At 42.8% G+C, this 27,944-nt stretch overlaps 1 protein-coding gene across 1 annotated transcript; it reads right to left on the bottom strand.

Annotated features, from left to right (window-relative positions):
* Nucleotides 1-22: 22 nt before the first annotated feature.
* jph1a (junctophilin 1a) lies at nucleotides 23-27,932 on the bottom strand. The gene is given in 8 exon segments (XM_044030584.1): nucleotides 23-287; nucleotides 448-544; nucleotides 736-1,067; nucleotides 1,070-1,459; nucleotides 7,986-8,104; nucleotides 24,228-24,996; nucleotides 27,197-27,716; nucleotides 27,841-27,932. Coding segments are annotated over 6 exon segments (2,070 nt in total). The 5' UTR covers nucleotides 27,576-27,716; nucleotides 27,841-27,932; the 3' UTR covers nucleotides 23-287; nucleotides 448-463.
* Between the last annotated feature and the right edge of the window lie 12 nt (nucleotides 27,933-27,944).

The following is a 27,944-nucleotide window of genomic DNA, read 5'->3' as shown; positions in this document are numbered from 1 at the left end:
GTACGTTTGGTTGCATGTTTAAACTTTTTTATTTATTTATTTTTTTTTTTTCAATCTCACTAGACACAACATTTCACCTCAGCTTTTACAGAAGCCAAAGTAGTGCTAATACACGGGGCTGGCTCTTTAAGAAGACCCATAACAGGTTGGTGTTAGTGATGCCTTCCTCGAGATTCTCTTCGGTGTCACGCTGATTCCCAAACACCTATGGCCACCCCCGTGTCTCACTGGCGCCATTTTCATTTTTCCAGGCCGGTGATGCAACTGTGCCAGTTGCCATGGCTTCACTGCAACATAAAAAGATTGTTTGGATTTAATTGGCTGCCTTACACATTTCACACACACACACACACACACACACACACACACACACACACACACACACACACACACACTAGGCAAACGAGACAGGCAGCTTAGTCTGTAAAAGAAAATAAAGGAACTTACCAGAGAAACAGCATCATCATGTCAGAAAATGGACAAATATAATTGCAAGGCCAATATTCAACAGCATTACCATAGCAACAAGGATTGAGTTAGGACCCTGCAAAAAAAAAAATGATGATAAAGATCAGATATCACATAACAATCCATAACAACATCAGCTCTGCTGCCAGTGTCTCTGCTCACAAATCATATCATCATTTTTGGAAACCAGTGAGATTAAATGAGAAATAAATTAGTAATAGTATTATTGATTAGATTGATTTTGTCTCTTCTTTTCCTTTTACTTACTCTTTCTTCTGCATTCTCTGCAATCTCCATACTGGCTTTCTTTGTGTCTGCGAGGCTCTTTGGCTTTAGGGAATCCTGCTTCCTGAGTTTCTGGTCGCCCTTGCTCTCCCGTATGGAGGCTGGCTTAGGAGTGGGGGTGCTAAAGGACCTGGGGGGCTGTGGGGGCATGCGTGCCAAGGCCAGGGCACTAGGCTCTTCCTCTGGATCCTCCTCTGGGTCTGGGGGTAGAGGGATCTTTGTTGGGGTCTTGACGTAGTAACTGTGGTACTGGGTGTGGAGCTGACCGTTGACTGGAACTGCAGGAGGATGCGGAGGAGAGCAGAGGTTTGGGTAGGCTGCTGAATCTTAGTCGGTTTAGGTGGAGCCTCGATGTGTACGTGAGAGCTTTTGGGGCCATCAGTGACGGGCAGCCTCTCTTCTTTACTGGGCTTTCTGTTAGATCGCTCTTCCTTGCTGGTCTTATGACTTGGCTTCTCTTCTTTGCCTGAAGGTTTTTCCTCTTTGCTGGTTTTGCGGTTGTTGCTGTTGGAGACCTGACCTTTCTTCTTGCTGGAGTGGGGCGAGGGGGGAGGTGTGGCCACAGGACTGGTCACAGGGGAGTGGTGGGGAGTCGTACCTTTGCGGTAAAAGTGAGGAGAACCTCTCGGGGAGCTGTCCTTCTTTTCGACGGGAACCTCTTTAATCTCCACAGGCTCCTTAAACTGTTGTTTTATGTAGTCAGGTCCTGCAGGAGACACAGAGGTCAACCATGTAAACGTCATAGAGAATCCACACATTTCTGTTTGTGTGTTTTCACATATTGTTGAAGTCAGAGTAAGAAGTTATGTAGTTCCTGTTTACGAATTTGATTCCGTTGCAGTTCAGTTGTTCCATTTTCCCACTGTGTTGAGAAATAGCCTGCACATTTGGTTTATTTATATTTTGTTTTATTTGATTTGTTGCCGAAAACACCTGATACACTTTAATGCCTGTGGTGTATGTAAAATATAAGCCAACTCTCTTGGCTCAGAGTATAAGCTCGTCTGGCTCTTTCCAAAAGTAACAAAACCTGCCATTTATCTTAACTCTGAAGCTTAATAATTAACATGCCACACAATAGTGTGTATTGAAATGTAAAAAATGAAAGTCATTGAACTAGAAAACTTTGGAAAAGGTAAGACTGAACCCGTGTTAGACTAGAAGTAGAAGTGTTTTGCTGAACCATTCATTTACTCTAGCTTCCAATTTATCTTCAAAGCAGACTAAATTATTTATTATATATGAAATCAGGACTATTTATATTAATTAAATGAGGTATGTGGTAATTTGTCATTTCTGGAAGCCACATTAAAGATCCAGGAATGTGCTCTGTTTAGTTACCTTTGCACAGAGAGAGAGTCTTACTGTTTCCTGCAGTTTTCAGTCTCTATGCAAAACTAAAATGTCCCCTGTTTTTTTTTTTTTTGTCTAATGCTTGGGCGAAAACAAGACATGCGCTATTTTTTCAAATCTCTTTTGAATTTGAAAAATAGCCCCTGGAAATGCCTTCAAAATATTGGCATGCGTTGAGAAAAATTCATGCTTCGCTGTGTAACTCCGCATGAGATGCACAAGCTGCACCTGCTTCGCTCACACATACAGTAGACTAACTGCACCACCAACATTCAAATTCCCGTCATGTGAAGTTCAGGCTGAGTTCAACGATGACAAGGTTGTGGAACTCTGAGGAAAAAAAAAAACATGCTAATGATTCTGAAATGTCTTATCCAGCCGCTGTCACCACAGACGCCTGTTTAAACTAAATCTGTCCCGAAGCATAGTTACTTTTAATGAAATATTCATGAATCAACATTATACATGCAATCACACTGCAAAGACTGAGGGAGGAAGGGAGTCGGAGAGAAATAGACTGATTAATGCAGTGTCACATACAACATTTCAAAAAGGAAGCCACCTCTGAAGGCTCATCACCGCTCAACGTTCGACCAACATGTCTGCACAGCTGAAAAGTCAAACTAAGGGACGCTGATTGTCTTACTCTCCATCAGATGTTTAAAGACCGTAGTTACATGGTTTGATTTTTCATTATGGACATTAGGTCCTCTAATGTGTGAGCAATGGACCCTGAATTTGAATGTAAATTTTTTTTTTTGCACATGATAAAACAATTGTGCTCAATTGTTCTGCACCAAATTAATATTTATTGGCGACATCGGGCTCTTTGTTTGCTTGTTTTTGTTTTACTTTGCCTAAATTAGACGGTGTCAGAGTGACTAAGACCGGGACAATGCCGATTTGTTTGTCTGGCATGAGCAGAAAGAGATCCTCTGCATTTCATTTGGCCAATTTGAATGACAGAAAAAAAAAATCAAGGGAGACAATATACTGTTGTCTTCTTTGCTGGATTTCTCCCATTTCTGCCTATTCTCCTACAGAATAAGGTCATCTTGCTCTTATCCACTCATGTAGCTTTGATAGAGTTAATGCTTAGGAAGAAAGTTCTTCTGTAAGATCAGTCCAAAGGCTTTGCAGGGCGTCTCTTATAATACGCACAAACTATTAAAAGCACACTTTGATTTTTTTTAAAATTTTGGTTTCATACTTATCATAGGAACAATTATGCAAACATTAAATCCAGAATACGAGCACACCCAATCAACATCGATGTAAACAGCCTTACCATGTAATCTTTTGGGTCTCAGGACGAGTAAGCCCAAAGTACTTTTCAGCTGCGTGGCATTCCTAAATTGTTTCATAACGGCAACAACCTATAAGACCCACTACAAAGAGATGAGGGGGACATTTGAACATCTGCGGCGGCTTAATGTATCTGCCGAGCTTAATTTCACACCATAACTCAATAAGAGTTAGGGCTTCATGGGTGGGCCAGAGCAGTTTCACGTCGTTTGGGGACAGATTCCTGTGACGTGGTTCCAGGGCATTTTCTGAATGGTTCCTCTCTGCACAAAAACACCAGTTGTCACTCAATCACACTGAAAGTCAACGGCATCTCCGCACGCACACGTATCACAGTCGAAAGTGCCTCGTCGTGGCAGTGTGTATTCTGAAAATGAAACGTAACACACTAGTTCAAGACATTTTAGCATGTGTGGATCCATCTGAGTAGAGTGAAGATTTATTATCTATAATCTACTGAGGAATCCTCTAAGGTCAGCTGGAACATGCACTGGGGACTAAATTACCCCAATGGCTGTGGTGTTTCTTTCATCTTAACACTGAGTCTGCAGCCCTCCAAGAGGGTCACTAAAATAGGCCAAGGATAGTATTAGTCATGACCAAGACAGAAATACTCGACACATAAACCCAAAATTACAAATCTGAATTTCAGCAATTAGTTTTATCCTGTTTTGTTGTTATGTTTATGTATTGAGATGCTCATTCTGAACCCAAGAAGGTGAGTTGTAATTTAATATCATTGTTTCATTGAGATTATTAAAATACTAGCTTTTGTTTAAGCTGCAGGTTGCCAGATTCTGCTCCAGTGCACTCCCAGTGCACTCCCAGCCCCTCACCCCAACTGACTTTATTTTATGATAAACAGCAGTAACAAGAGGGGAGCTGTATGTGTACGCACGAGTGTATTGAGAGGGAAAGTACAGTAGGTGTGGTCATCTACTTTTCTGAGGCACAAAGTTCAAATTTCATTTAACATCTTCAGCCCAATCAGGAAATAACGTTTTCTTCGCCATCTGAATCTGTTTTTTCATGATAAACTGACAATCAAACACTGACCCAAGGCTGCCACTGCTCTGTGATTGATGACAGGTCTTGTCTGCCACCTTGGCTTTACATCCTTGTCAGATTCACAGAGCAGTTAACAGGGACATACAGTAAATATAGCTATATTTCCTTTGGCAAGGAAACCATGTAATAAATCACATCTTCTGTGAGTGGTAGTGAAAAAAAATGAATTTTTTGTCTGGTTTCTTGTCTTTGCTTATAATGCAATCGGCGGTGTTTTATTTATTTATACTCGAGTATTCTCTGTTCAGTGTGGGCTGTGGTCCCAGCATGTTGTCTATACACATTTGTATTTAAGATCCATGACTTAATTTGTAGATTTTTAGATTTGCTTTTCTCTCCTCCTACTCACACTGGCAGATGGGTGGGGGTGGTGGCATTGGCAGGACGCAAATGTGGTCGCCCAGATGACATCTACGAGTGTAGCACGCACATATACATTTGCACTAACACACAAACAAAGCCATGCAAATGAAACATGGCCCCCATTGTCTTTGGGCTTTATTTATCAGTGGCCGCATGCAAAGAAGAACGTGGAAGGCGTCACGTTCGCGCCACATGAAACAAACAGCATCCACCACAGAGTTTGTGTACGTTGTCCTCCACAAATATTTAATGGATATATGTGGGAATAAGTACCATGTATTAAACTAAATGTTTTTTTTGTGTGTGTGTGTGTCTATTGGAAGTTTGCCTCACAACTGTGATCTGCTTATTTCCTCTCACACAACAAAAAGTGACACTTTCACAAGTACCACATTCTCTCAGATCTTCATGCAGTGAGGCACTACAGGCTACTTTTTTTCTTCTATAATAAATCATTACATCAACCTATGGGTTACTTTTGAAATGTAGGACAGAGAAACAAGCTTTTGGAATCTATCTTGAAAGAGGATGTGCTGTCGCTGTTGTTCTGGGTGTTTTACAGCATCCATAAAGGGAAGAGACTCTGATTAGCAGTTAATTAACATGTTTAATATTCTGTATCCTTGAAAGTTTAAAGTTTTTTTTTGTTTTTTTTCTTTTAAACTTTAAAGCAAAACTTTTCTCTTCTGTTGAATTAATGGCTTGTAACGCACTCCTCGACTCCTCCTGCTGCTGTGAATATAAAGCAACACCTGCTTGAGTCTTGCTTTCAGCTCTGACAGGTCCAAGCATTTATGGCTCCACCTGGTCTCAGTGTACCTTGACTGGGTCAAACAGGGTGGGGCAGGATCTCTTCCCTGTCCCCTTTCCTAGTCACCGACTGAAGGGACAGCTGCTCTCCCCGACAGTCCCACTGAGCGTGAGTCTGAGCTACTCTCAGTGTGTAAGGATTTCAGCTATGTCTCCATTAGACCCCAGTGAGCACACATCAGCACCAAATATAGCCCAATTAACGTCATGGACACAGGCCACGCCCACCTTACACTCACCACTCCCCCTCCAGAGTGCTGTGTGTGTGTGAACCAATCATAAAGGTCAGGGTCCTGTTCCCTGTGACCCCCTCGTTTTCTTTTGAAGTGTGGACTCCCAATCTGGGTGATAATCTGCGATGAGTCTGAAATGCCAATTACAAACAACAAGGGGTTTAGACTCCTGGTTGTTACCCGGGAGAAATTATTAGAAGAGAATATTTCCGTTGTCTCCATGAATGGCAATCTTGTCAAGAAGTTGCAAATAGGGGAAACTGTTTACACTTAAACATGACATAACCTGCACCAGGACAAACCGTGAACCAGCAATAAACACTGGAGGTACGCCGTCCCTGATTCCCCTCTTACTGTATATCCTGGGACTTTCATAAACTAAAAATAAAAATCATGTATGGTACATGTTATGGAAAACGGATTCGGTTTATTACAGGTGCCTGTCTGGCTCACCTCGGCTTACCACACTTGTGCTGACATAACTTAACGTTTAACGCCGCGGCTCAGATGTCGCCCTGCGCTGCACATTGTAATGACATCGCCCGCTCTTTCATTCATGATCTGACTTAAAAGGCAAGAACACTCTCCACACGGACTTGTGGGTCTGTAGATCGTCCCGGCCTGCCAAGCATGACCACTGTTTTCCACAACACAAACAAGCTGCAGGATGTCTCTGGGCCAGGCGGACCATTTCTGTGGCTTAGTAGAGGGACATGCTTGAATGGGGTCCCATTGTCAATCTATTTGTCACCCACTATTCTGTGGTGGCCTTTGGCAAGGGCCCAAGGTCGATTAGCTCATAGGCCTAAATATACTGCGCATAGTTAAAGAAGAAAGGCCTTTATACATCTTAAAGTGCAAATATAAAATGATACAACTTAGCAATTCCAGCATTCTTCAGTATAATAAAAGCGTCGAAGAATGTTAAAAAAAGAACCAATGACCAATCAAAAACAACAATCTTAATAGTCACAGCAACCCTGAGACCTTGAGCTCCACCTTTGACCCTGCCTGTAGTGTTGCTTGTTTAAAAAGAAAAGATCTCACACTATTTATGCTCATCTTGTAAAACTCAGCTGAGCTAGTAAATGAACTAAACTGAGTTGAGCTGACAACCTACGCTGTGACCTGCAGTAGAGTATGGCAGAGTGCCTGTTAAACCTTCAGGCAGCAGAAAGCTGAGAACGGCTTGGTTGTCAGGAGCGGGGAGCCGTTAGTGGGTTTGTTTTACCACCGCTCATTTACCTGTGAGACATTTCTACAGGTTTGATACAAACAGAAAAGAACAACAAAAAAAAACGCCATTTAAAAATACATTTGCTTTCATTTTTGGCCGAGTTTCTTGTTGCAGATTTTAGCGAGTATCTCAGAGCTGTTACAACAGGCCTTTGAGAGCAAAGACAAGGCTCCCATCCAGAATACAGAAGTCCGCGTCCAGCAGGCTCTGCTTTGTCTCAGGACAAACACAGTCCTCCATTGTGGTGTTAGAAATCATCCTCAATACCTCTAGTCTTCAGTTACAGTCCTGGAACACGAAAACCCTCGGCTTTTGTACACCCAGAACAAGCTCATTACGGAGTCAGACACTGCCTGAGTAAACATCCCTAAAACTGTGAAAACATCATTATTCAATCCTAAAACTGGTTGAACGATTCCCGACAGCCTGTTTTAAATGGGCAGATTGGTTGCTCGAGGATGCTGCAGCTAAAAAAAGGAACGGTGAGGGGAGAGGGGTGAGGTTAGGCAAGCATGGCTGATAAACGTGGCACTGTTAGGTTTGTGAGCCACTTGTGTAAAAGCCTCCCTAAAGGCCTCCTAGAAAAGTCTTAGCAATGGCTGCAACTTCATCTTCTGGGTCAGTCATGCCTACAATGTCTGAAAACCTTGTCTATAAGCATGCACGCATGTATAACCTCGTCAAACATGCATGCAAATGTAGCCACTTAAAATAGTCAAAGTATTGTGTTTCACCAAGTGCAGTGAGCCGACCTCCTCGGCCCTTCAGTGCACCTGCAGTCTCAGTCAGTGGGGGAAATAAAAAAAGAAAGAATGACATTTCAGCGACTTGCTGAGCACATAGAGCTTGTCCTTAAAGGTTACCTGGTTGGTAGAAGTTGGGGGAGAGCTCCCTGGCAACCGTCCTGGCAATTTCAGAGTCGTGCACGGCAGAGATAGCGGCCTGCTCTGCAGCCTCACTCTTTGTCCGGGCATGGGCCGTCCTGCAGAAACACAAAGAAGAATAGATGAAAGTTTAAGAGAAATTAAACACAACATTTGGCTAAAGAAGGTGTGTTAAAAAATAAACACACACAAAATCTATATTTAAAATTGTACATAACTCAAAGTCTGAGTGTTGGCCAGCAATCCATGACACTTCACTAAACATTAGAAAAGTCACTCTCGTTCTTTCACAGCCTTTTTCTCCATTCATCCCTTTCTCTCCTCATCTTTGAGAGGTAAACTTAGCCTGTCACTGTCACTTTGGACTAATGCAACAAATCCAAATCCCGATTTTGCAAATGGAACGCAGCCACATCCAAGCAAGACTTTAATCCAGTCTGGTGCGATGCACTGCTGCTGGTCCACAGGGAAGCAGTGGCCCAAAGGTGCACATTTCAATTTGGGTAAAAACAACAGATTTGAGTAAAAATATAGAAATGTGATTTTCTTTGCACAAGTAGAACAAATAGATTTAAAACTAGATGCAGCATTAATACATGGCACCATCAAAATATTAATTATATGAGGACGACATGATATAAAATGTTTACAACATGTACTTATGAGTATTTTCATTATTGATTTTGTCCAGAAACCCCCCAAAAAATCAACAATCAACTATAATAACCAATGATTGTTAATCTCCAGTAAATATGTGTATCATGTCATCAGAGAAGATAATTGATAAAAGAAATTAAAAAAATTAACTTACTAAAAAATAAACTTACTTTATAAGGGCTTTCAAGTCATTATTCTATGACCAGTGAACAAAAAGAAAAACAAATGCCTAAGAAAAGCCTGCCATCACATCCGCTAAACATGAATGAATGCTCAAGGACAAAAAAAACAATGCAGGAGAATAATGTGTTTTGGGATCAATGTGAGCTTAGCATTAGCCGTGAGAGGTATTATGGATGCGTACAATGGTGAGACAGAAAGAGGTTGGGGGATGACCCGCTTCACAAATCTCCACCACCAGGAAACATGGACGTGCTAACATACAAACACCGAGACCTGTGACCTGCAGGAGAACACGCATGCAGTCAATGCACAGAGGATGGAGGAAGTTGAAGCACCCGTATTCTTTTTTTTTAAAAAAACACAAAAACGAATTATGCAACAATATTACATCATCATTTAAAGCCTGTGGATTAGTCTCTTAACGTATGACATTAAGTGGAGCTCTGACAGCAAATGCTCAAGCTGTATATGACAACATGGAACGCATGAATCCAGATGTCACATTAAGTATTGACAGCTGTGCCTCATGTCCTGCCTAACCTCACTCATCCACCTCCCTCTTTCTTTTACCATCCCTTCTTTCTTTCAATCATTGCTCCATTTTTTTTCTAATCCTTGTGGTTATTGACACTGCATCCTCTCATCCCCCAGCCTCTCCACGTCTTTCCTCACGCACTCTGTCCGTCTGTCCAAATGACCCCTGCAAACATGTCTCAGACTACTTCTCTGTCCTTGGACCGCTCACTGTCTCTGTTTTTTAAAGGCTGCATGGGACAGTGAGATATTAAAATGCATGAGGTGCCATATGCTGGCAGGAGAGATGGACCATTTCCTCTCCAGAAATAAGTCCCCGCATCAACCGCAGACAGAGGACACAGTCAGACTGTGTTTAGGGACAGCACAGCTTCTGGGAGACACTGACCAGCTGCAGATTTGAGAGTCTGAAAACAGTAACAAACAGGAGAACAAAGAGCTCTCTGCTTCTTGACATGAATTATTTGAAATATGCATGAGCTGACACAGTAGCATTCCACTCCACATCACGCCACTGAAATGTAAACCTCGGACGTCCACTTGCCACACGCGCTACAACAAGGACATAATGTGTCTATTTCTGAAATGTGTGAAAATGTGCAGCCGAGTGAAAGGAAGGCATGGATGCGTCATAAATGTGTGCAACATGCAACAGGACATAATTCCAAAGATCTTAACGGTTCCCGTTAGGTAGAGTTGGCATTCAGTCATGGTCAGAGTCAGGAAGTGATGTAGGCTTTTTGCCGACAGGATGTCTGGTGGTGGGAGGTGACAGGCAGAAAACGATGGGGGCAGAGTTGGAGGTGCGACAGAGATGGGGGAGAGGGAACTGCAAGGCGAGAAAACATGGGAATGTGGAGCAGAGAGCGATGAAAGGGTTGGTTGGTTTTCTTCCCAGCATCAGTACAATTTATTTTATACTGTAGGTGCTACAGGTTCTCAGGAAAATATCTGTCTCTTTAGCTGCTGTACTGACTTTGAGTGGCACATCCATCCATCCGTCTTCTACCGCTTTATCCTCCACATGAGGGTTGCGGGGGGCTGTGCCAATAGGGCGATAGGTGGGGTACAACCTGGACAGTTTGCCAGTCCACATAGAGACAAACAACCATCCACTCTCACACTTGCACCTATGGTCAATGTAGAGTTTACCTAATCCCCATATTGCATATTATTGGAGGGAGGAAGCTGGAGAAATGCAAACTCCATGCAGGAAGGCCCTTGTTTTGACCAGGTCGTGGACCCTTGCTGCAAACGCAAGAGTGCTAACTACTACACCAACCGTGTGGCCCCCTAACATTTTGAGATGTAACGACATCATCAATAACTCACAATACAATAATACTAACAAGCCCACAGTATGATATTTATTTCAATGTTGATTGGTCATACATGTTTTGTGCATTTGCACTCTACCAGTACTCTGACAAAGAGCTAATCACATCCAAAGGTATGAAAACATTTTTATACGTATAAAATTATCTTGACAAACTCAAGTCATAAAAGTCGGGGTAAACACAAGCAAACTGACACAGGGGTAGGGGGACTCTTCTTGGTTTGGTTCACTTTCACACTACACTATTGAAAGTGGACCTGAACGACGTCATGCAGTTTAAACGGCTGCTCGTTTGGGGCGGTATCGCGAGTGAACCGAGACCCACTTTTTCAGTCGGACCAGAGTTCGCTTGTTTGGTCTGCACCAGAGTTCAGATGAGCTTTCACACCTGCCCAAATGAAGTGGACTAGCCACGGAAAAGAACTCTGGTCTACAACATTCAACAACTTATCAAACTGTCTCTTTAGTCTCTCTTTACCTGAATATAAACTAACACATTTTCACATTTAGTTTAAGCTCAACAGATTCTCCAGTCAAATCATAACATTTGAACCCTTAAATAAACCTTGAAGTGCACACGAAATTCAGAAAAATTGCTAAAGGTGGTAAACTATTTGAAGGCACTCTTTTTGGACTGGAGTACTCTTTAATAGATGAGACTGATGAAGGACCGGTGAGATCTATGGCTGTTTTATTACTGTGACAAATGAATTGTGCTACAGAAAGTGTCGAGTCAGTTTGGCAGCGAGTTCAGCGGACGCTCTTTTTTCCTCGAGGGGATGTGTGTAAGTGTTTGTGTGTCTTTGAAACAGAGGATGATGAAGGTGGAGAAAATGGAGAAGCGAGAGTGATCGGAGTGGAAGGAGACAGAGAGCGAGACAGAGTGCCCCCTCTGGATATTTAGACCTGCTGAGGTATGCATCTTTGCCTCTCTAATTTTACTGTAGAGTTAAATTTCAAACCCAGCTCCCATGTGGAAGGGTGCATCCTCCTTTAAAGTTTGTCATACCCCGGTCTCCCGCGGGATGCATTTTGTGTGTATCTGTATTATGTGCCTGTTGTGTGTGTGTGTGTGTGTGTGTGTGCAAATTCCCCTGAGTGAAGCTTCTGTCCATCACTCCCCAGGCTATGTCCTATTTGAAGAATCCCCCCACTGCATATGCTGACACAGTTCTGCAGCCCCCCCACCCCGCCTCTTGATCCCCTCTCTGTCTTGCTCATCTTCCTTCACTCCATCTCACTGACCCATTCACCATTCGGGTAACCAGAATGCTGACTGGTACGGTGTATAATAAGACAGAATCAGGAGCTTGTGCGTGGCCAACATCAGCACTCAACAACCCTGCTTTTATCGCCGTCTCTCTCTTCATCAGGCTCATCAACAAACAACCAAGTGAAAACCACTACCATATGGCTAACTAGGGTCATATTTCAAGATCATGTTCCATTTGCACAGTGATGCTCTTGCCCTAAGTGCACAGATCTGCTTTGTGAGGATATTGTATACCACCAGAAATTACCGCTGTGTGTTTTGCCCAGAGAGTCTTCTTGTCCAAAGCAGCAGCAGCAGCAGCACAAAACATTGCCCAAAGTCTGAACAAATTAGCACTTAGCTTGCCCCGCACATATCTCATATATTCACCCAGGCCTTGCTATTGAATACCCAGACGGTGCTAATTCATTATTACTGAAGCGTGACTAACACCATTAGTGGTTATTTAAAACAGACGATGGATGCTAAAATTATTCAAGAATTATTCCTGAGCTGAGATCTGGCCTCACATGCCCAGGGACTGCAGTATTGGGGGACAACAGCCACAGCAAATGAAGCTTTAAATGTGAAACACAGTGGCTGTTCTTATGAGATAAGAAAACTTTAACCTGAAGAGAGAAAGAGGTATAATCCAAAAAATCTGAGCGGTTTAGCAGACATGGGCAAATTCTCCTTTCTATTCTGTTACTCAGTCATTCATCTTCTACTGCTTTATCCTCCACATGAGGGGGCGCTGGTGCCAATCCCAGCTGACAAAGGACAGGTCGCCAGTCCATCACAGGCCCACATAGAGACAAACAACCATCCACTCTCACTCCTACAGTCAATTTAGAGTGTCCAATTTGCCTAATCCATCAAATCTGCATGTTTTTGGACTGTGGGAGAACCAGGAGAAAACCCACACACACGTGGAGAACAAACTCCATGCAGAAAGGTCCTTGTCCCGACCACGTGAATCACATGTGCATGCACTTAAGTAAATGACGCAGTGTGGGACAATGCAAAACACACCTGACTATGTCTCATAAGTACATGAAAGGAATAATGGGGACACGCCAATCATGATATTGCCAGAATCGCTGAAAATAAACAATGAGCTAAATCTTTGACAGTGACTAAAGGAATACCTGCCTTGTGTTTATTTCTCTTTGTTGGCAAAAAATCACCCAAGTTCATGCTGCAAACTTAGGCCAGCCAAAAGCTAGTGTTGCTTAAAAATCCTGGCTCTGACCAAAAGTGATAAATGTTAAAGGCCCAGTGTGAAAGAATCTGTGACATCTAATGGTGATCGTGCAGACTGCAACAAACAGAGAATTCCTTAGCTCACCCCTCCCTTTCCCAAGCACATGACAGAACTACAGTGGCCTTCGTATACCACAAAGGATGTTGTTCTTCTTGGTTTGTGTTTGTGTTCAGGCTGTTGTGGAAACCTAAAATACATGAAGGCTGATCAGGCTAGTAAAAACAAACAATGGCAAAAGAGATAACACACTCATAAAAACATAGTTATGGGTAGTATATTCAATTTATGCATATATATACACATATATATGTGTATATATACATATTAGATGAGTGAAAAACAAATTATAATATAATTTAGAGTGATGTTTGATCTGTTCCTTAAATATCCAGCACACCATTCATCCATTGTCTACTGCTTTATCCTTCACACGGGGGTCACAGGTCACTGCAGCCCATCCCAGCTGACACAGGGCGAAAGGTGAGGTACACACTGGACAGGTCATCACCGGCCAGCACACATGTAATTTCTCTGGCTATGGATGAATCTCCTACTTGTTTTGTCTTCAGTCAGGTGCTCTGCATTGAACTCTCCTATGAGACCTCATCAAAAACCACAGGCGTGGTTACAGGTGTGTTTGTTTGTATAAGCCTGCATAAGGTTCTATTGTGTGTGAATGCATCTACGGTAGGTACTGCCGACTGCGACTATGCACACGCTGAATTATCATATTATAACAGACACGGTTTGTCTGTGTTTGTAGTGTATGTTGAGACCGCTTTCATCTTGAAGGTCTGCTATGCTCTCCTCTCAGTGCTGATGTAAGTCCTTATGGGCGCGCTGAGAGAGTGACACACAATCCCCTCGCTGAGATGATCCCTCTGGTTTTTGGTGAAGGGCAGTGGCAGGGATTCAGGCCTCAGCTCTGCGCTCTTTGTGTCAACACTGCTGGTGAAACATGGCCACAGCTGATACAGCTAATGACACAAAGGGGGATGGGCCCTAGTGGCTAACTCTTGCAGAAAAACAGGGATGTGCCAGTGAAAGGAGGAATGAGGAAGACATAATGATACCAACACAGCCTAAGATACACCTTCTTTTTTGTGTTATATTATCTAAAAATATTTCTCCTATAAGAACATAGAAGATACAGTATAATAATAACAATAATATCAGCTGCATGGAACTGATACGAAAGTACAACGGGAGTTAGTAATAGCCAGTAATTATGATCCATGAATGAAGCTCAGTGGAGTTCATAACATCACTGAATAAATACGTTTAAATGTCTTCATTTGTTATTTCATTCTTCAAACAAAACAAAAACAAACACACAAAAAGAAATCCCAAAACATAAATGAATAGGAGCAGAAAGAAGAAGTATCTTATATTTTCTGCCCCATTACCATCCATCCATCGTCAACCGCTTATCTGAGACTATTTATTACCCAAGTTCAAAGTTTAGTAGCGAGGGAGGAATGGAGAAGGATTAAGAATCCAAAATGATGGGGTTAAATGAAGAGGGGCTGCGACTACTACTATTATTGCATTGTTTGTGGTGTAATATTCTAGAAATACCTCAATATAGTTAACTGGATTTGTATTGGAGTCAATGCAGTTCATAAAAAAAAACAGATTATGTGCCTTTGTCATTGTCTTTTTTTAATTTAAATTCATAGTCCCCCTGCATTTCTGTGTCAGATGAAAGGCATCAGGATAACATTTCTCACATTCCCCCATGGCCCTGAGGTTTTTGACTTAATAGGATGTCAAACTGAAAAAAAAAAACACCCAAAAAACTCTGCTTGAAATCTAATTTTCTGTTCAGTAAGGGACTAAAATTGGGAAAAATCACACACCATAAAATATTAAATAACTAAATGTGCTGAACTCGAGACGAACCGCGGCAACTCCAGTTTTCTGCAAGTTGCTGCTCGTAGCATCTGTTTGTTTTCACACACCACGCTTGAGTTGACAGTTAAAAATGAACCTGGGACTGCGCTGTACACACAATGTTTCCACAGACACCCTGGGCTCCAGTGACGCAAATGAAGACATTTCGTCACATTACTATGCAAACACTATTCTATTAAAATATAATATGTGCACAGTTCATCTACGGCTTTGTCCTCCGCATGCGGGTCCCAGCTCAAATGGGATGATAGGTGGGGTACACCCAACCAGTCTGTCTCACACGCAATTTAGAGAGTTCAATTAACCTCTGCATGTTTTTGGACTGTGGGGACAGATCGCAGAACCCTGAGAAAACCCCAACACATGCATGAGGAAAACTTGGTTTGGACCGTGTCACAAAGCCACAATGTGAGCCACTACTCTGCTGTGTGGCCCTATACACGCACAAATCATATCACATATTAACATATATAACAATACGTCCCTGGAAGGTATGGAAAGATACAGTGTATGCACAAGCAGACACGGATGCAATAGCTTTTGATGCACGCCTCACGCAAAACGAGCTACCTGTCATGCAAATTAAAATTAACATAGGTTTTAGTTTACACACACACACACACAGAAAAGGTAAAACATAGCATTAATGAGCTGTGTCATAATGTCGTCCACAAGGACTCAGTGTCAATGAAGAACAGTCATTTACTGTTTGTATCATAACACTAACATATATCTCTATAATATTTAAAAAAAGAAAAACAATAATGAACGACCCTTAGTGTGCTGTACATCCAAAGTTAGATATTAAGCCCATTACACAATCCCTCAAAGATGAATAAATGTTCCAGTAAACAAACGCCGCCTCTTCATTCTGCTTCTTTACAAGAAAATCAACAAATGGCTGACACGATGATGACGGCTGTGAGGCAGTAACCATGGTAACCAGCAGAGACACTTGAACATGCTGTCTAACCAGGCGTTTGGCCTGTATTAATGAATTTCCAAATGAACAAACCCACACGGCAGCCTACTGTATGGGTGTAATTCTGCACAAACACAACTAACCCACACACACACACATAAGCAGCGACTCAGTGACGGGTCTCATTTAACTACAAGGCTCAACCTCTAAAGATGAACCTGTGCGAGTAAAGGTCACATTGCCTGGCAACCACTTGAGCTTAAGGAACTGTTTTAATTATGGTCCTCCAATCTCCTGCCACCATTCCCCACACAAACACAGCCACACACACAAGATCATATAGAGCGACATCAATTTCCTCTTTAGTGCAAAGCCAAAAGAAAGTATTAGTGTTAGGTTACATCTGCCCACTGCTGAAAAAAAATGTGATGCAATCTTCACACTCAGATTTTTATAGCTCACAGGAAAATGTGCAAAAAGCAAGAATCACAGTGACATGAAAAGTCAATTATTATGATAAAAAACCTTGATAGAATAATGCATCAATGACCGCAAAGATAGAAACTTTAGGTATCTACATTCACTCCCCCCCCAGAAAATCATGAAGATAATGCGTCACAACACAGTGTCATTATCATCAGGTTTAATCCCACAGGAAAGGATTCATTGTGGACAAGCAATACTCTGAATGAATCAACATGGGAAATTATAATTCCATAATCCAATCCATGAACAGCTGGAGTGAAAGCTGACCAAGTTGGCCAATCAGGGATTCAGGCAGGTGAAACAGTATCAGAGGATCAAAGAAACCCACTTCAGGCAACACAAATGTTTTATGTTATAAACAGAGATGGGAGTAAGTGAAGTCACAAGTAAGTCATTCTTGCAACAATCAAGCAAGTTAAGTCGTATGAATATAAAAGAGGATTTCCCAGGTATTACACATTAAAATCTGTAAAAAAACAGCTAGAGTTTTACCTGAAACAGAAAAACGGTATTACTCACGTCAGGACTTTTGTATTCATTGTATTTAATTAACACCAATACAATGAAAATAAACACAACTACAGAGCCTAAAATTTAAAGAATACTGCGATTTGGCCTGCATTAAACCATGGAAATGTAGTAATGTAAGCTAATCATAGGCAGCTTTTGACCCACCAAGATATTAAGTAGCATTAGATTAAAATAACAAACTACTGACTTCCTGTCTCACCTTCCTTTGTGGGACTTTGAAGTGTGGGTGTGACTTGGTTGCCAGGTTTAATACCCCAAAAAGCCAATGTTTTCCATGTTTTTTCAAAGAAACAAATTGGAACGCTAACTCTGTAAATGTTCCATAATTCAAGTTGTTTCGAGTCATTTTATTAAGTGACAAGTGACTCCAATCCCCCCATCTCTGGTTATAATTTTGTTTATGTTATTCAAGGTAAGTGTCAGTCCAAATATTTGATTAATACATGGATAGCATGTTAAAAACGAACAGGTTTTGATTCAACAGTCTTCATCAGGACACAAGTGAATAAATCATGCAGACTCAATTTAATGTTAATATGTTTACATTCTGGATAAAACAACAAAGAAAAATGCTGTTTTAACTATAATGCACTTTCAAAGTGAAGTTGAGGATGCACTGGCGATAAAAAAAGGTCTCACTTTTTTAAAAGGCCCACAGAATAAAAAGGAGGTGTTAAATGTGTGCTCTGCCTCCTCAGTGCATATTTATAAAGTCGCGGTCTACATGCTGTGGACACCACTTTGAGGACTTAACAGGTTTATTTCTTGTCAGTGATGACACCCCAGGAGCAGGTCAAGCACTGAATTATGGGCTGTAAATCACTGCACAGGACACGACATGAACAACTTTTAACACCGAAATAACACTTACGAGGGACGTCATGTCCTCCTGATATTGAGCTGCGGCAGCTTTAACACAGCGCTCAACCTAATTACCGCGTAATTCTCATAAATCGTTGACTTTTGTCTGAGCGTGACACACCTGCACACCTCACAGAGCCGAGATCCCTGACGTGCTGCACGCGTGTTTATGTGATTATTGGTACACAGCGTGTGCCGATATACAGTAAACTGCTGTATAACAGGTGCGAAGAGTCCTTCACCGCTGCACGCTGACATTTGCTGATGTTTAATGTAACATCTTGTCATGTCACGGGGAAATTCTCGGGAGTAAAATCACACATGAGCTCACACACAGTGGAGGAAATCCTGGGGGAGATTAGTCGCTTACCGAGCAGAAACCGCTCCTGATTGCACTCAGACATCTCAAATCACGGCCTGTACGATGTAATATTTAACCCACTACACTACACTACACTGCACTGTACTGACTCACATTAACCTCTGTTACATACACAATTAAGACAGAAGGCCCACAAGACACAAGCAGCTGCTGTGAAGAAGTAGATACTCCTGATAAACAAAGTGAAGATGAAATAGAGGAGTAGGGAAAACCAGCAGTACATGGAGTACTTTTTAATTTTTAATGACTGCATGTGAACCACTACATGATTTTACCTGTAATAACCTTGGACTTTATTTGACTGGCCCACCTGCACGGCTGACTCATCCCAGTCTTTCTGAAGAAGCTGCAGAAATGTTTTTGTTTCTCCTTACACTCGCCACAGCACCACACTGTAAAGACACGTCTCTGCTGTTGACACAGCCCTCCCATGTGATTTGGTTGTACTTTGAGCCAAATGCAAATGTCAGCTGGCTCACGGGGCTCACTACTGCAATGGCAACATGCTGATGGTAATGCAGGTATTTAACCGTAAACAGAAGAATTTCACGAATCAAAGCGTAAACCCGATGGTCACAGTAGGGAAACTAAATCATCCTGAAGCACAAACTGAATATTTGTACAGATTTTAAGATGTTTAGGTTTGGGAAAAAACGCTTCTCATTCGATTGCCTCGCCTTGCTTGTACTGCATACAGCAGGAAGTTGAGAAATGTTTCATTCATTCATTCATTCATTCATTCATTTGTTACATCCTCTACATAAGGACTGTGGAGGAAGCTGGAGCCGATCATGGACATGTCGCCAGGCAATCGCAAACCTACGGACAATCCAGAGTGTCCAATTAACCTGTGCATGTCTTTGGACTGTGCACACAGGGAGAACATGCAAAGTCACAACATTACAACATGTTATGCAAATATACCAACACAGGCACTAAGGCAGGTCACCAGTCCATGGCAGGGCCAACATGTAAGCCGCGCTTCCAGCGAGCGGAACGGTTCAGTTTGGTACAGGATGTATTTTTTTTGTGTTTTCATTAGCAATAGTATCAAAATGACCGACCCCAACCATTTTACTTTTTTGGCACCCTTCCTTCAGGGTACCAGGGTAATGGTAAGGTACAGTACAGGTGGAGCTAGACCCACCACAGTCAGTTGTTTAGGGGACAGAAAAGCATCACTCCCATGTGGAAACAAACATCTACAAAACAACGAGAAACAAACCATCTGCTGGATCCCTCCTTTGTTGTCCGTTGCGTTGCATTCACTGACTTTGTTAAAGATCTGGGTAAAGATCCTGTTCTCAGTTGAAACACAAGTCCTGACCCAAGGCTTTACCACTCCAAACCATTCTGTAATAAACCAAACTGTGCCGTGATGTAAACAAGCCAACGTGAGTGAAACAACCATTCACTCACATTTATGGTCAATCTAGAGAACCCACTCACACACACACGGGGAAAACATGCAACCTCAACACAGAAATGTCGAACCAGGATCTGAACCAATGACTTTCTTGCTGTGAGATAACACTGTAGCTAGCCACTGCACCACCATGTGGCCCTGTGGTCTCACCTCTTGAGGTTTTTTCCGGCTGCTGCAAGATTACATTACACACTATCATTTAATGGCACTACGGTTTAGTCAAGTGTCCCCCCCCCCCAACAACTTAAGTTTTTGCTGGCAACGGAAGCGTTTCAGTTATTTATGTGTTAATGCATCTTTGTGCCAACGGTAAATGCTGACTTCCATCACATTGCTGTAAATATGAGCCATGTCAGGGGGGGACAGATATACTGTCATATACATGATTCAAAGAGCTGGCAGCCGTTCCCACGGTTACAGTTACTGTACGCTACGTGTCTCGCTGCTACTGTACATTTTGACACTTCATAAGGGGTCAGATTTGAAGCACTTAAGAAAGGCTGTGTGTGTGTGTGTGTGTGTGTGTGTGTGTGTGTGTGTGTGTGGTGCCACTTCATAAAACTGCCATAAGAGGAGATCAAACACTGTGTCGTGTAAACACGAGGTCCCGGACTGACATTTAAAACAAAACAATACGAAAAAAAACAATCCATCTGCTGCTGTTTCAAGCAGAAACAGACTATTGACATAGAGGAAATCTTACATGAGGTGATGGGATTATTACACAGGCTGATACTATAAATCCCTTTAAAAAAGGGCAGGTAGTGAGTGGTCATCACATAGCAGGTGATAAACAAACATCCAGGAAGCACACACACACTGGTTGGTGCAGCTATCCTTTTAAGGACCTGCATTGACTTCCATTCATTTAGACATCCATATCCACCAGTCAACGCCAATGCAACAATTCAAATCTTAGCCCTAAACTTCACCAGCTTCTCAGGAGTGATGTTGTGCCTTACTAGGACCACACTTTGGTCTCCACGAGTCCTACTACTGGTCCCGACAAGGTTAGTGTTTATGCCAGAAAAGGACCTAAAGAGGTAACAAATACAAGTACGCACACACACACATTGGTGAGAGATGATAGTGTGCATGAGATGGCGGGCTGCTATATCAGTGGTGGGATGGGTATATATTCCTGGCTGGTGCTGATAAGCCAACTGATGCCTTGCCTTATTTAGTCAGTGCTCAGTGCTGACACACAAGCAGAGTAACACACACAGCACATGCACCGGCTGTATGTTTGTCCAGGAGAGTGTGTAGGTGTTAGTGTATGTGCATGAGGTGTTCCTGCGGGGAGAGAGGTGGGCTCTGATTAAGCAAGTGCATATAGATAGGAGGAGAGAGGGAGAGTGTGTGTATGAGTGAGGGAGGGAGAGATGGGAGAGCCAGAGAGAGAGAAGGCTGGTTTTTGCCATCCTCTAATGAATAAATACAATTTCATTTTGAGGAAAAAGCACTGTAAAATAATGTGTTGTTGTTGTTTCTAACTTCAATTCTGAGACATGTCTATAAGGGTGGTTTCACTTTAATTTTAATTCCACTCAAATTAAGAATTAACTTGAAATTCCTATGATGCTGCTGTGTTTGTGTAATTCACATTCTATTACAGAGTTGGATTACATTTTTTTTTAGATTTTTTACTCATAAAACTTGACAGAAACACAGTGAAGAGCAGTGTAGGGCTTTTATTTTCGTTGAAGGAAGTGACTTTGACGTTGACTCTGTGAATTTTTATTGATTTTTTACAATCCCGACTTTCTCTGTTGTTTTTGGAATGAGAAATGTGCCTCAGATCCACTGATGTCTGATGATCGAATGACACATTTGTCTCTGGAAATGAATGAAAAACTGTATATTTTTTGGGTGAATTGGCCCTTTAAATAATTATTTAACCACAGAGGTGTCATGGTTATGGTTATAAAATCTAAAAAATAATCACTACATTTTGTATATTGTTTAAATTGAAGCATTCTTACCTATATGCGATACAAAAAGTGCCAATTTATAACAAAGAGGCTTCATGCAAGAAGCATCATCATGTAGTAAACTTTTTAAAAGATGCCAACAATCATTTATCTCACTTCACAGGCCTCAAACAGAACCACTCACACCCCGAGTATGCATGAAGTGAGTGTCCTTTGAATAGATAAGAGTAACACAATAACTGAATGAGGGACAGTGAACCTCTACTCCACTGCATCGCACTAGATCGCTATTGATTGGCCGATCACAAGTGTGAGGTCATCAGGTCCATCCCAGAGGGATGACGGGATAGCTCCTCTATACACTCATTCACAGTGGAGGGGTGGGCGTGTCCATCATCTGTGATGTGTGGTATTTTTTTTTTCTTTCCTGTCTGTCCACTCCCACGCCCAGACTCCCCAGAAGCCTCTCGCTCAGCAAATTTGCTGCATCTCCAGTTATTCAATCAACATTAATCCCCTTTGCTTCCTCATCTATTTTTTGCTCTCTCCCCCTCTTTTCCACGAGCTCCAGTCTCCCTCCCGTCATTCTCAGCAGATCTGCAGCTGAACGCTCCACATTCAAAAGACAGGGAGTCACGTGACCAGAGCTGGATCGATTGGAGAGCATCTTTTTTTTTTTGCCATGCACTGTATAATGAGACTTACATAACATGCTTACAACCAACGCCACACTCTCTCTGCCAGTCTGGCTGTTTCTAACACAACTACACCACTGAAATGGGAAAAAGGAAATGTCTTATTTTCAGATTTCCAGCAGCATATGACGGAGCAGCACACGCCAACCAGTAATTTGATCACTTACTACAGCACAGGGTGCTCGTTGGCTGCAATAAACACTTCATCAGCTTCAATGCTTTTACTGTTGTTGTCGTCACGCTATGCATCAGGTCATGTGTTTACTTCTGCAGTAAATTGTTGCTCTCATGCACTGCTTGAGAGATCACGCTGCTCTTTCTTCCACCATATTATCCATTCCTCATCACGGAATCATAATATCATGGGTCTGTGGAGCAAATAGTAACCACGCGGTCGAATACTGAGCATATAAAATCCAGGTTGTGTATTGCTCTAAATTCTAATATCACAATGTGATAGTCACTCCAGAGTTTTGTATATTGAGAGTTTTTAATGTATCAGTTGCTAATAGACTGTAGTTCAACACAGTGCTGAAATGAAACCCATTAAAAAAAAAACATTACATCACAAAACAGTGATGCGTTATTATTTGGTGTCTTTGAACAGCGGCCGAATATAATACAACTCAATTATTCAAAGCTGCTGAAAATGTATTTTCTCTGATGTCAAACAAGAGGTTGAGATTTTTGATTTTGAGCTAAACTTGCTTTAAACTGCACGACGAACTGCAATGAAATTTGGTACAGATGCAAATGATTGAACGTTCATCTGAGGGCAAAGTTTCAGGTTTTTTACGACCCAGAAATGTTGTTCCCATCTCCAGCCTGTTGGAGTCTGTGTGTCCCTTTGACAATAGTCATACAAATATGCTTTTAACTACTCGAAATGGTTCTCCATGTGATCTAAGTGTTTTAGTGGAAAGCCTCTCATCTGTCATTCCTGCAAATACTTCACAATAGACACATTTTAGGCGCTGGAACTGTGTGTGTGAATCATTTTCTCTGTCTATTTTGCCGTGAAAAGGGGCACGACTTTTCAGTAAAAATAGGCAAGAGGTCTATTCCTAAAAAGAGCTGAGCAGCTCACTCGTGTAATAATAATAAATTATCATGTGTGCCTAAATAAAAACAAGGTGCATCCAGTGTGTTTCCAGCCTTTGGTCTGCCATAACACATACAGCAACTGTCTGTGAATGTTTGACAACTGAAAAATTATACTTATACACTGTATTTCTGCAAATATTTGACTGACTTATAGCTTCAGAACTCCCAGTTTATGTTCATGTGCTTTGCATAAACACATGAACATGCACTTCTGTCAAAAAGACAAAGAGAAATCGAAGGACACGTGATGGAAAATAGACCTTTTCACAGCATGTACACACCCTCACAGTCTTCAGTTTAATAATTCCCTGATGCAATGAAACCAGAGGATGTCAAAGTGATGCAGCGTACCCTGAACTATGTCCCAGTAAGGGGGAGGCTTAAGAATGAAAATGTCACATCTCATCCACCTGTTAAAGAGCAGATGCCACATCAGAGCAACACTTGGCACGGGGAGCAAGCGTCATTATTGGGGACACGAGACTCGCTTGGCACCAGCGTGGGTTTGGATATATTGCTCACACACATGAACACTCGGACACGCAAACACACACATGATGTCTGACCCCAATACCTTGGGATGAGAGATATGGGCAAAGAATGGGAAATAGACACAGGGACAATCATACACAAAAGCCTTCACTGTTGGCGGAGAGTAAATTTTGTAGCTGATATTTGTCAAACAGGCTGCTGATCTAACTCTTCAATAGTGAAGAGTGAACAAACACACATGAACACAGTACCTGGAAGCTGCTATTTCCACTTTACTCCTGGCAATTGCTGCAGCCCTCTGTGCCCCCTCCACAGCCCGATCAACTTTCTCTTTGGTTTTTGGGTTCTTAAGAGGAATCAACTGCTTCCTTATTCCACGCACCAGCACATTATTTTTGTACTTCCCTTCTTCTTTGGTGCCATCGGGGAAAACCGTGCATCCATACCCATGGCGCTTGTTGTTAAGCCATTCTCCCTCATACTTCATTCCATTGGATCTCTCCGAAACACCAAATCCATTGCGTTTATCATTCTTCCATTCGCCCATGTAGGTCTCAGTCGTGGTGGCATCCACATGGTCCTCCAGAGGTAGGTCCTCGTCTGGCAGTTCGCCGTCACCGATAGATATGGAAGAGTTGGCATCGCTGGAGCTGATGCGGCTCATGGTGGCGTCGCTTCTTGCAGAGCTGCGCTTGCTGGAGATCGAGGTCCGAGAATCAGACTTACGCAGCTGCCTGAGGCTCCCGAAGAGCGAGCCACGGCGGAACAGGCCTTTCTTCTTGCCGGTGACAACCTCACTGTCTGAGTGGAAGTTAAGGACGAAGCCACCACGGCTGCCTGTCGGCGTGTCTGCGGGAGAGGAGAGGTCCTGGAGTACCGCGCCGTTGCTCTGCTCGGAGCGCAAGGAGGCCATGGATGTACGGAGAGGAGATCGGATAACAGTGGCCATGCCGTAGGGAACACTCTGACGCACGCCATAGCCGTGCCGCATCCCACCCATCCATTGGCCTTGATAGGTACCTGGGGGAAAAGGTGACAGTCAGTCATACTGGTCTGAAGTGATCTCTAGATCAGATCCTGAAAAACAGCATTTCACAAAATCTTTAGTCTGTGTGGATGTTTACTGCCACTTACTGGAGTTGTAATATAATCCAGATATTTACAAAAACAACTGTAGATCAGAGAATGTAATTAAATTTAATGAAGTGCAGTCCTTTTTTTCTATATTTGCCTTCCTCGTCAGTAAATCCTTTGGAATCTTTCTTGTGACCCTTTGGAGGGACCCAAGCCTTAGGTTTCATGCCAAGCCACGAAATGCAAACATGACTATGTGATATATCTATAAATGTGTCCGTGTTTGACTGTGGTTAGATTCTGGGCTTACCTCCAAAAGAGGATCTTTTATACAAATCAAACGCAGTTGTGTACAAGTCAATGAGATATCGGCAAAGATTATCATTTATTAATTATCTATAATGGTCAAAGGATTTAGAGTTAAGAATACACATACCAACCTATACAATCTCCCATTGTTATTCAAAGGTCTTAAATAAGAGGTTTCTCCCATTCTGCCAGAATGAAGGTGTTTTCAAGAACCATTAAATCCACTCGCTCCTGATTTAACACAACTGAACTGCTACGACCTGGATGAACGATAATCCAAAGATAGCTATGCAACGTTGACAAAAAAGATTGACTTATTCTCTGTTGCGCATCACTGATCAAAAACCCAAAAGGGGCTTGATATATCCTTCCCCTCAGATCTGGAGCTGTGAGCATAACTACCTCCATCGCAGAGATTTGATTAATATACTGGTACGGAGGATCACTTGGGATGAATGTGAATCACTCTGCTCGGAGCCTATTTTCAGACAACTTCTAACTCCCCCACTGACAGTAGGCACATTCACCACCATCCGTGTCTGACGACAGGGAATCGCTATGAGTCACATAATGAGAGGAATACTTCATTAATCCCATTTGGTGCTGCTGAGCCCGATGACCATGTGCTGGACTACTGTAGCTCCTTTAGAGCATCATATTGCAACAGTGATCCTTTTAAAGGAAGAAAGGTTTGTTCACAGGGCACCAATACTGCAAAGCGTGCCATTATGGTCAGACTCAAACGATGTGGAACGATATACCACCCTGGGCGGGCGTTTAGAGGGGATAAACAGTGTGAGATTAACAGGCTGGCCCTGCGCCGGCCCGCACTTCAATTCAGTGACCCTGCAGATCAAGTGATCAGGATGTTGCGGGGTCAGACAAGCAGATGTTCTGTGGATCCTGGAGGATCAGCTGATTCACAAGCCCAGCCCCTCTGTAACCATCGAACATGTGTGCAAGGCATTTATTCTGCACCATAAGGCGTCTTTTAGAGGAGATTATGCTCAGTAAAATTACATAGTAACACCAACAGCACTATGAATCTGTGTTTTTAGGCCACTTATTATATTGTCACACCCAATATTGAGACCAAATCTCAGAGAAAGGGGTTTCTCTGACTATTTCTTGTGCTACTTATCGTGGCTGTCTTGAATTCAAAGACTAATGGGACTGATATTTCCACAGCAGATTCGCCTGCTTTGGCCAACACAAGCATGAATGTGGACAGTTAGAGAATGACCAAACTGCTACCAAAAGTAAAGCAGCACTTACAGAGGAAAACAAGTTGTTGTAAGTGTGAAACAGTGCAGCAGCTTCCCCTCAAAGACACAGGGAATTACTGTTATTTTGGGTGAATGCCCATGACACAGAGGAATGGTATAGTTTTGGCTGTAACTGCCTCCAAACTGCCTGATTTACTCTGGTTTCCAAGCCTCTTCTTGAGGAGAAATTGTGCCACTGAGCTGGAAACAGGAGTCACTCACTCTCCTCCCACTGTTATAAGAGGAGCAACCGGTGGTTGCCAAATTATGGTGTGCCTTTGCAATAAGAGAGGGACCATTATCTACCTATCAAGTTGACATTACCCGGGTTAAAAGTCATGGGTTTATTTTGGATTGGATGATGGTTCTTGAACATGATGCGCAGTGCGCATTCTCAGCATCAACTCAGAATAATGTCAGATGGAAATTCATGCTGTGGTGTTCGTCTGTGTGTGTGTGTGTGAGAGAGAGAGAGCGAGAGCATCCTCACTCACTCACTGACTGACTACATCAAATTAAAGAGACACACACGTGAAACAAACATGTGCCACACGCATCAGGCGGCTCCTTACCGCCATCACCATAAGTTTCGATGCCGTATCCATCCTGCAGCCCGTTGCTCCAGGTGCCGTCGTATCTCGCAGGTGTGTTGTGGCTCTGCCTGACGCCGTAGCGACCCTTAAAACCGTGACTCCACTCCCCGCGGTACATCCATTTGCCTTTATTCTCCACACCGAGCCCGTGCCGCTTCCCCTGGGACCAGTAGCCCTTGTAGGTGTTCCCGCTGGGCCAGGTGTAAACCCCGACTATTTCAAAGCCGTGCGACCAGGACCCGGCGTACTCGCCCTGGCCCTTAGGTCCGGTACAGATGCCGTGTCCGTGGGCTTTGCCATCCTCCCACCCGCCGCAGTAAGTGCCACCGTCGTCGAAGTCAAACCGTCCGCCCGTCATTCAGATGAAGGCTGCAGATAGAGCAGATGGTGCGCTGCCGCAGACTCAGGCGTCTCCAGGACCGAGGTGAGAGGATCCAGATCCAGGACCGCTGCTGTGATGACAGGATGGTGGTGATGGTGATGGTGATGATGATGATGGCTAGAGGAATAATAAAACACACAAACAGGGGGGTGAGGACAGTGCGCTGTCACTTCCACACACTGACATGTCATACACAAAAGGCACGCGCCGTGTGGAGGTATGAATGGTGGGCGTCATTTACCGGAGGCGCACGCCGGGTTCTCCGCTGTGTGTGTTGCTCGTCTCCCCCCTCTCACCCACTGATCACAGAGGGAGAGAGAGAGAGGCGTTGAGTCCGCGCTAAAG

Source organism: Solea senegalensis, linkage group LG1, assembly GCF_019176455.1.
Source record: "Solea senegalensis isolate Sse05_10M linkage group LG1, IFAPA_SoseM_1, whole genome shotgun sequence".
NCBI classification, from domain to species: domain Eukaryota; kingdom Metazoa; phylum Chordata; class Actinopteri; order Pleuronectiformes; family Soleidae; genus Solea; species Solea senegalensis.
The sequence above is the reverse complement of the archived record's forward strand: the minus strand, read 5'-3'. Positions and strand labels throughout refer to the sequence as shown.